Source organism: Brachionichthys hirsutus, unplaced genomic scaffold, assembly GCF_040956055.1.
Source record: "Brachionichthys hirsutus isolate HB-005 unplaced genomic scaffold, CSIRO-AGI_Bhir_v1 contig_493, whole genome shotgun sequence".
Lineage (NCBI taxonomy): Eukaryota > Metazoa > Chordata > Actinopteri > Lophiiformes > Brachionichthyidae > Brachionichthys > Brachionichthys hirsutus.
In genome coordinates, this window is record NW_027180358.1 from 262,217 (window position 1) to 272,384 (window position 10,168).

The window sequence follows — 10,168 nt, forward strand, 5'->3', positions numbered from 1 at the left end:
TCTTCACCTGCCTTCAGAAACGTTCCATATTTCATTCACAAAGTTTTTTTTGTGTGTGTGTCTTTTTGTTTTTTCAGCTGACGATGTTGATGGTGAGATGGATGAAGTTGATGGCTGTAATATTGAGAACGCTATGGGTTAGCTGTTTCTATTATGGCTGCAAATATTTTAGGTTTAGGGATGCTCTGAGGTGCCAATACAAGAACACGTTGGAATAAAAATACAGCGTTATGTGGGACAGAGCAGGAATCCTGAGAAGGAGGAGTGGATGTATTCGGTAGAATAGAGGCCATTTGCCTGATCCGAGGGCATTTGGACCCATACTTGATCGCCTTCCTTTAGCTCTAGGACAGCACTCCCGGATGCCTGGTCCATGTAGCCTTTCTTGTATTCATCGTAGGTGTAAGTGGCTGGTACATTGTTCTTGTACAGTGCCACCCACAAGCTAGTTCCCTTCACATGCATGTGATATGCAAAGTAGTAGACACCAGATAAAGGAGCAGTGAACATACCGGTAGCAGAGCTGTAGGCATTTTGCCCATTGTATAGGGTCCTGTCAAATTTGATTGGCATGGCAGAGGGAGGAAAAGGTGTGGTGAGAATGGCTGTGAAGGCTGGTGCTACTGAAGCAGACAGTGGACCTTGACTGTATGCCGGTCCCTTTCTGTCCCCTGGTACTTCATCCCCTTCCAACTGCAAATCTGCTTGGCCAGCAACAACAGTCTGGCCATTTCCTGGAGGACCAGGGGGCCCTGGAAGCCCAGGGGCCCCGGGGTTACCATTAAGTCCAGCAGAGCCTGTTTTTCCAGGTGGACCTTGGGGGCCTATCGCTCCTTTCTCTCCCAACTTACCCAGTCCTGGAGGTCCTGTAAGTCCAGGCTCACCCTTTGTGCCAGGGGCACCTTGTGGCCCCATGGGACCCATGGGACCCTGAAGACCAGGAATGCCTGACTGCCCCCTGGAGCCTGGATTCCCTATAAATCCTGTCTCACCTTTAGGCCCTGAAGGACCTGTTGGCCCAGAATTCCCTGGTAGGCCAATATGCCCTGCCTCACCTTTTGGTCCAGGTTTTCCAATAGAACCGTTGGGTCCCGGCATGCCTTTTTCTCCAGAAATACCAGGTTTTCCAAAAGGTCCACTTGGACCTTGGTCACCTCTGATGCCAGGCAGTCCTGGAGGGCCCTGGGGTCCCAACTCTCCCTTCTGTCCTGGCATCCCATGTTTTCCTGGGAGCCCCATTGGCCCTTGAAGTCCTGGAGGTCCAGCTTGTCCATCAAGGCCTTGTTCCCCAATTTGACCCACCATTCCTTGATCGCCTTTGTAACCTGGATGGCCAGGTAATCCACCATTGCCCCTTTCTCCTTTTGGCCCACTCAATCCAGGTTTTCCAAAGCCAGGGGTCCCAGGAAATCCAGGAGAACCCCGTGACCCTGCTTCACCTTTCGGCCCTAGTTGGCCTTGGATTCCTGGAAATCCATCTTGCCCGGGTTTCCCTATCCCAACAGGTCCTGGCAGACCTTGTAGGCCTGGAGGCCCAGGCTCTCCTGGTTCACCTAAATCTCCGGTGAGTCCTTGGTCACCTTTAAAACCATGCAGTCCAGGCAAACCTTTTAGTCCTGGTTTGCCAATACCTGAAAGACCGGGTGCTCCTGGACTGCCTTTTAGCCCTGGAGGACCCCGAATACCTGTAGGCCCTGGTTTACCATTCCCATTCTCACCCTTAAACCCACGATCACCTGGTAGACCGGCACCACCCTTTATTCCAGGTTCACCCCGAGTCCCAGGAGGGCCTCTGACGCCTGGAAGGCCAGGTTTTCCATTCAGAGACAATCCAGCTGGGCCAGGGAGACCAGGTTGCCCTGGAGGCCCTCTGGGACCTGGTTCACCACGTGGGCCAACTTCACCATTAAACCCTGGTATCCCCTTTGGCCCAATCTTTCCTGGGAGACCTGGAAGTCCAGGCTTACCAATTCCTGGAAAACCAGAAGGACCCTGAAGGCCTGGCTGCCCATTGAGACCTGGCTTGCCCAGTCCAGGTTTTCCTTGAAGGCCTGGTGGCCCAGGGGGACCTCTTGGACCAGGTTTGCCTTGTGGTCCTGGCTCCCCCTTCACCTCCATCATGGGTGGCATATCTAGAAAAAGAGACAATGATGATATTGATTATTGTATACAAAACAAAACAGATAAATAAGGCTATAATGTATGTTAGACTTTGACACCATTCAGACAGAAAACATATGTCTCGTATAGTGCCTTTAAAATTATATTTTTTATAGTGTCATTTTTTATAGTGTAACACAGTGAAAAGTAATGTCATAAACTGCTGCATTAATCTTTGCTGGCAGAATGATGCAGGGTGAGCAGAAACAAAGACTAGGTTGCAAAATCAATCACCACCAGCCAGTTTCAGGCCATTTGTGGGGCCACTTCCTCTACTTAGTCTTAGAGGTACCTTGCCTATGTATTACTATTCTTAGTATGCCAGATTGATCCTGACTATGTGCTATGGGGGGGAGGCGTCCCGCCTCGAGACTGCTGCTGATACCGAGACGTTTAACTGATATTCAGAGTGAGCTGGTTCTCACTTGGTTGATCTTTTAAATGTACTCATTTAGGGGTATCTGCACTCCATGTAGGTAGGCAGACCTTGCCTCATTTAGGCAGACCCAAGTGGTGCGCTGTGGGTTTAATTCCCACTCTTTCTCCCAGTCACATGTGGTGAGGTTGATGGCTGGTGAGGCACTGACTTCATCACAATCAGATGTACAAATTTATAATGGGTTGATAAAAATCTCATAGCATTCTTTTTTTTTTTCCCCATACCCTGTTTATATAGTTCCCCAGATCCCAGACTGGGGAACTTTCATAGCATTCTTTACACATACAAACTGTGACATACAGAGAGACAGCAATACGGCCTCACTGTATAGCATCGGTGATGAGGCACAATTGGCTGGTGCTTCACCACATGTCTCTTCTCAGTATTTGACAAATTAATGTGAAAATGCAGTGATTTTAAGTGAAAAATAATGTAAAAACATTGAAGTTAGATGGAAAATAACTTTTTAGCACAAATTACTGAATAAATATAACTAATGTATTTTTTCACGTGGTCCACAACTGTACTGAAGATTCATGAATCTGTCACGTAATTATTTGGAAACTTTTCCAGAAATGATGTCAATGTGATTACCTTTAATGATGCTAACAAACATGTCTGTCAATCCTTTTGTTACGTTATAAATGATGCATCAAAAATCAGTCTCATTGGCGATGCAATGTGACGACATGACCACTGAGTGGCAGCAGAGGCATTGTATTAATGTGAGCCTTTGCAAGTCACTTTGAATCCCGGTCATGATGTGTACTTCTGTCAAACATCATGCTGTAATGAAATTATTATTATTATTATTATTTTTATTCTATCTACACTAAACATTGTTTAGTGTTTGACTGTTTGGTTACACAATGGGGCTGACCACACAGCAGGTCTTTAGGCCTAGTCTAATAGAGCCCACTGATGACCCACTAATTACTGCTGGACCTACAGGGTGGGAAACACATCCACAGGGTTGTTTACTGGTCAGTGTATATTTATATTTTGTGAACAAAATTAGCCCTCGGGACAATGATTCCTGGCCTGAGTTGTTAAACTGTGTGAAGAAAATTTGAGAAGCCCTTTCTGGTTCTTGACAACAATATCATCTAAAACTACAAAATATGGTGTTTAGTGTCTTATTTACTTCTTTAAAAAAACAAGTTAGTGTAAAGAATGCATCATTTGAAACAGGTGGAACAAAGATCAAAACAGACACATCGAGGTATTTCAAAGAGTATCTTCTGTGTTAATTTGCAGTTTCCCCATGTTTAAAATGGCCTTCTCTGGTACATTGTGTGATCTGTTATAAGTGACTCTTAGCAGTGTCTACATTGTTCTATTGGACTGTTGCTGAAGCGTAAGGGAACCTGTCAACCTCATGCAAGGTAGAAAAAAAACAGAGCAAAAGATACACATACTACACCCCCATAAATAACTCACCAACATAATGGCCCTTGCCCTCTCTGAACGGGGGTCCAATAGGTCCTTTCATCATGGGCTGCATGTATTTCATGTGGGTCATGGGGGGGTAGCCTCCCGCAAGAGCTTGCGTCCCCAGCATCAGTAGCACACAGACAGGAGCCGACAGCATGGTCACCGGATTCACAGATTTCACACACAAATAACTGTAGACACACAAAAAACAAAGATGCTAATTATTTACATGCAAAAAAAAAAATCATCAACATCATCATTATCATGAACAAGAATACAAAAGAAAAAGAAAAAGAGGAAATCACAGCCAGAGTGATGTATAAAACCACTCTGGTCGAAATATGAGGCTTTGTCGTTGTGTTCAGAGCATCTCAGCATACAACAACCCGTAACACTGTCTGGAGACGGATATGGTCACCCGAGAATGATCCTGCACACTTTATATATCCAAACATGGAAGGCAAACATATATACCGGTAAGCATAACTTGAAAGCACATTGCTTGCGTACACTCCAGCTCTCCGTGGCTTCTATGCAGGTTTGGCTGGATTGACCTCCCAGAAACTGTGACTGACAGATCTGTTGACTTTAGCTTAATTCAGGAAGGAATGACTACAACACCGTCGGTTAAATATTTTCGCAGGCGTGGTCATGTGACTGCGAACCCCTGGACGACAGACAGCATGCTTGCGTGTCGTAAGTGAGAAACCCAAAGTGACCAGGAATAGCTTTTATACGATGTGTGTAAAGCGACTTGAACAAGTCTCACGCGTGAGCTATTTCTGGACTCTCCAGACTGTCAGGAGTTACAACTGTGATAATGTCGGTCGTAAAAATGCAATCTCAGCCTCAACCTGCTTTTATTTGAAAGCCAAAATGGCCACAATCGTAAAAGACACTGCAAATGACTCACATAATTAGCTTTTGTGCAGTATTTTGTGCAGTATTAATACTGCACAAAAGCTAATTATGTGAGTCATATATATTTTCTCCTAGTTTCTATAATACATTTGATGGTTTCCAACAAAGTACAGCAGTTAAAGAAAACCTTGGTGGACATTTTCTACTTTAAAATGTTCACAATTCCAGTTAATTAAATACTGCAAATAATCAAGAGTTGTCTGGGAGTTCACTGCAGTTGACATTTTTCACAGACACTTGGGGGGGGGGGGGGAAGGTACGTTCATTGCCACCATGTGTGCGGTTCAGGTCTGCTTCACAGCTTTGCTTTTGCATTCGTCTGCGATTGTTTAGCAACCACATAGCAAGGCAATCAAATTCTTGTTTGAGAGCCATCCACCAGAACGTTTCTCCAGGTTCCTGAGGTAGTTTTTAAGTCATTAGGATTCGTCAAAGGTGTGTGTGTTTGTCTGCTGTGTGTGTGTGTGTGTGCCTGTTTATAGTGGGGTGTGTGTTTGTCTTTGCCAGAAAGAATAAATGGCTGCGTCTAAAATGTTCATGTCAAAATTGAATTTATGAAAAACGAAGGAATGAAAGACAAAGATCTTAAGAGAAATAAACAGGAGAACGAGAGCGCAGCACTGGAAGGGCATTGTTTGGTCGTTGGCTGACTTGTTGGCTGCCTGGAAGGTTTTCGTTCGTCTGGTATGGAGGCCTGCGGTTTTGGTGCAAATGTAATTTAGCAGGCGGCTCTGGATGCCCACCATTCTGCAGGCGTCAAAGTCTGTGAAGACCCAGAGTAGCGCGCTCAAACACAGATGCTGCACATGAACCGGGGGGGGGGGGGGGTGTCAGACACAGATGGGTTTGCAAATCACCACAATCTGTTCATCAAATGTTTCTGTTGAAGAGTTCAGAAGGCATTATTATAAAAAAATATCTCCCGATGGTCAAATTGATCCACGTCTGGATCGGGACTCATGTCTGCCCTGGAACACGAGAACACCCAGGTGTCAGAACACACATTCTCAGCATGCATGAGCAAACAAATCCCCCCCCCCCGCTTATTGGCTATGCAGGGTGTCTTGTTTACGTACTGCCCGTTTTACCCTATAAGACGGCGCTGCTCTTACAGCGAGATGGATTTTATGGCGCCTGAGGGATGCTTTGTATTTCCAACTGAAATCTCTCATGTTACAATAACTGAAAGTTGACCAAGCATAAGATTGCAGCACAAACACTAATGAATTAACGAATAATTTCAATTTATTCGCTAAAATCCTTTTGTTTATGTCTCCATTTTCTTGTCTCACTATGCTGTGAATCAAAAAAGAATCCATTCAACCTGAATAACATTTGATTTGCAAGTATTAAAATGTTATTTAAAAAACATCTAAGACATCTAAGCAACTTTACAATAAACCATGTTCATATTTTTCAGTCTTAACGGGGATCTGGATTGGGAGCCCTCTGAATCCTCGAGCTTCTATGGGCATGTGTCCATTCCGTTGCCTTTTCAGACAGCGATTCATGTCGACATCAAACACATGGACACATGTTGGTGTGGACACATACTGAACACAGACAGGCCCACCTTTCCGTAAAGAGCTCACTTCATAGATCAGTCTCCAAACCCACCTGGTGGTCCGAGTCGTGGGCGGATTGGATGCCATTTTAACAGAAGTGAAATGTTAATCTGCGAAGGCTCTGGGGCTGCCAAAGCAGACTCAGCAGCCACCCGGCTCAAACTGCATGACACAGACACCACAAAGAACTGCAAGCCAAGCACACAAATCCCAAACGCCTCCGTCGAGCCACTAATGAAGCCAACAGTCCAGGAGAGGTGAAGCTGAAGGTGCTCAGCCTCCACTTCCCTTAAGCAGTAAATGTGTGGATCCAGACTACAAGGCATTTCCTTAACCTTGTGTCAAAGAGAAATTATAGGTGTACAAAGTGTGAGGATACTGTGTCGTGGGGGGGGGGGGGCTTATGTGGTGAACATTAGAGCCGTTTCATGATTGAAGGGATCATCGCCCGAACATCATGTTGCACCAACAACGAAAGTCCAGAGTTAGCTTGGTTACAACCATAGTTTTGTATAGCGCTGCACTTCATTTCCGACCACATGCTTTTGCTGATTCATCCAATTCCTGCTAACCTGAGGCAGAACCATAACTATTCCGACTATTACCGTGAAGCCACATGACTGTTCGGCTGTAATGAAACCGCACCGATCGGCCGTCACTGAACCTTCTTCCTGTAAAGTCAGTAAGAGCATTTTCCAACCTTCCCTTTTATGGTAAGAGAGAATTTGGAGGACTAGTAGAAGAAGAAAGACGTAAAAGAAAATAAGAATAGAGGTACAAACTAAAACTGAAGCACAGTCACAGATCTGTGCTTTATTATTCAATCTGCCTTCTAGACACATCAGTATTGGCAGATTTGCCTGCAAAAAAAAAGAAAAAAGGTAGTCACCTGCACATATTGAGCAACTGGCACAAACAGACTGAAACATTATGCAACATGCTGGTGGCCTGAACCACGCAGCTCCCAGTGCATCTGATGCTGTGTGTGTGTGTGTGTGTGTGCAAGAGAGAGAGAGAGAGAGAGGAAATTGAAAGTGGTGGTTTATGTAGAGAATTTAAAATGAAGCAATCCGTCCTTCAACCTGAGTGACACTCGGGATGTCATGCTTTTCCGCCAGGCGTTCTATTTGTGCAGCGGTCACAGCGCTTAATACCAGCGGTGGGGGGGGATCACAAGCTGTTATGAGAACGTGTGGGTGTGGGTGTGTGTCTGTGTGTGTGTGTGTGTGTGTGTGTGTGTGTATGTGTGTGTGACCACACGCGATGAGACATTCACATCGGTTTATTCAGTTATCATCACCTGGTGTATTGAATTAGTGTGGGGTTTTTTTTTGTCCCTACTTCTCATCAAAATAAAAGAACCCATAATCTCTCAAAAAGCATTTCCAGTATATTTCATTTCCAAATGAACTATCATAGATCATGAAAATGTTATTCTAAAGCACCCGCGAGCTCTAAGCTGTTTGTGTTTCCCCTGCGCTGAATAAGTACGCATACTTCACATACAAATACACGGTGCGTTTCAGTATTTCAACAAAAAATGTCCCATCCTTTTTTTCAAATGGGCTTTTAAACAACATCACCAGAAGTATATGGACGACTTTCCTAATCGAAGATGTTAATTGTTTGGCAGTTTTAAACCATTTGTTTTCATGAATCATTATTATGACACGCTTTGGTTGATTGATTATTGTCTCTACAGTAACATAAGTGCTCATTGCACATTTCTCAAGCCCGAGGCAGAGCATTAAGATGACCTGCATTATCTGGCCAAATCAAAAAATGTATTCAATTTACTGTTCTATGAGATCAAAAAACAACAAATCCAAATATTTTAGAAGTTGGAGAATCGTCTCACCTTTGAGCTCTAACTAAAACACGCACTGACATTTTTCACACTATTGAGGGCATGTGTCACCATAACAACAGTCAAAACGAACAAAGTCGGGGCCATTAAAATATTTTTGTTGTCTGGTAAAGAAACATGTGACTGGCATCAAACTGATCACTGACCTCAACCCCGATCCATCCATCCAGTGATCAAACCCACAACTGCTCCTGAAATCGAACAGGAGTAATTCTGATTTTCCATGCAGTTTATATTACTTTTAACGGAGGTCAGACAGAGGGTTTTCATTCCTCTGGTGACTTCATTCGGTAGAACACATTTAATACCACTGACTCTTATCTAAGTGCAGAAGCAGACTGCACTTAGAAAAAAAGAAAAAGTGGAGAGGTAATGCGTTGTGCATAAATTGTATGTGCGTATTGACAAAGCCAAAAATGTGAGTCGAATTATTCCCAGAATAGTTAGGACCTCACACGCCAACCTTGTGGGTTTTAATTAAGGAAACTTAATTGCCCTTCAGTGGGGAAACAGGAGCTTTTTCAGTTGGTGAAAAGGCATAACTTGCATTCAGTTAGTGGATCGGGTATCCCTCTGCTCTTTCCATTCATGCTCTACCGCCTTATGATTGAGTCAAATATTCCAGCAAAAGAAAGAGGAAGGGAGATTCTGCAAAGCGTCCAGATGAACACCTGAGCTGGGATCAGACGGAGGACGTCTCTGGGTGGATCGCTACAGCTTCTGGGCTGACCTGTCGGTGCATCAAAACTCAATATGAACGACCAATGAAGCAATCGAGTAAAAAAAAACTAAACAAAAAACACTCATGGTGTGCAGTCCTCCTTCAGCTCTCCAGAGCAATGCATGTTCTGCTTCCCACTGTAGCCAGGAAGGCTGCTGAAACACACACCAGCACTCTGAAAAACTGGCCTAATCATATGAGAACTAAGCAATTAATGCTGCGCTGGAGATGTTTGGGCTCTATTGATTTATTTCTGCATTGTAAGAACCATAAAGGGAATTGTGTGAAGGCGGCCTCAGTTCAGAGGGAGAACGTCAAGGACACCCAGTAAAATAATCTTCTGTAAATCAGAATTATTACTCTCAACCTTGTAGGTCCAAACTGGTAAACTCAGCTCTTTTCTCTCCCTCTCTTATTCCGCGAACTCTCTCCCACTTAAGCCTCTCGTTGCGGGTGTGAATACTTTTACTGTATCCTGACCAAGCGAGGCCTGCTCCAAGCCTGTAAGGCCACCAATAATTCCTTACACTGAAATCTGTCTTCTATTTAATTTACTTTAAGAGCAAATGTCTGGTAGAACTGAAATTAGAAAATGGGAGCCAAAAACAAAAAAGACTGTGTGATGACAACAATGACAGCGAGAAGAACCGGCATCTAGCTTTCTCAGCCTCTCGGTATTCCGGTGAAAGAGTCCTTCTCCTCTCACGTTGTTTACCTCTGCTGGTTTTCCCTCCATCTAGATCACCGATGCCAGCTCCTCTCCTCCGCCAAAGGAAAACAATCTATCGTTTAAACCCTTCCTTGATGTCGCGGTCTGTAGAAGGGTCCAAATTAAAATGTAAATCTAACATGTTGTTCTGTCCAGCTGTTACTACATAATGTGTGTCTTCAAATGTTTAACTATTACATCCCAAAATTAAATGAAGTTTTTTTTTTTTTACTCAAAATAAAGAGGGCTATTAATTTGATCCTGACACTGAAAGTGTTCGGTTTGCTTTTACAGTATAATAAAGAGACCTTCAGAGACTGAAACAACATGATAGTTCACTCAGAAATGAGAA

General features: G+C 44.0%; 1 protein-coding gene across 1 annotated transcript; it reads right to left on the reverse strand.

Moving 5' to 3' along the window:
• Positions 1 to 228: 228 nt before the first annotated feature.
• Positions 229 to 4,193, reverse strand: LOC137913999 (collagen alpha-2(VIII) chain-like). Its single transcript, XM_068757618.1, has 2 exons — positions 4,040 to 4,193; positions 229 to 2,132 (listed from the first exon to the last, which is right to left on the reverse strand). The coding sequence occupies exons 1-2, from the start codon at positions 4,188 to 4,190 to the stop codon at positions 229 to 231; spliced, it is 2,055 nt and encodes a 684-aa protein (XP_068613719.1). The 5' UTR covers positions 4,191 to 4,193.
• Between the last annotated feature and the right edge of the window lie 5,975 nt (positions 4,194 to 10,168).

What these genes read in the sequence shown, in the direction of transcription:
- LOC137913999 (XM_068757618.1), bottom strand. Translation starts at nt 4,190, where the DNA reads ATGCTGTCGGCTCCTGTCTGTGTGCTACTGATGCTGGGGACGCAAGCT. An exon ending in GGGCAAGGGCCATTATGTTG is followed by an intron (nt 2,133 to 4,039) that starts GTGAGTTATTTA and finishes CTCTTTTTCTAG; the next exon opens with ATATGCCACCCATGATGGAG.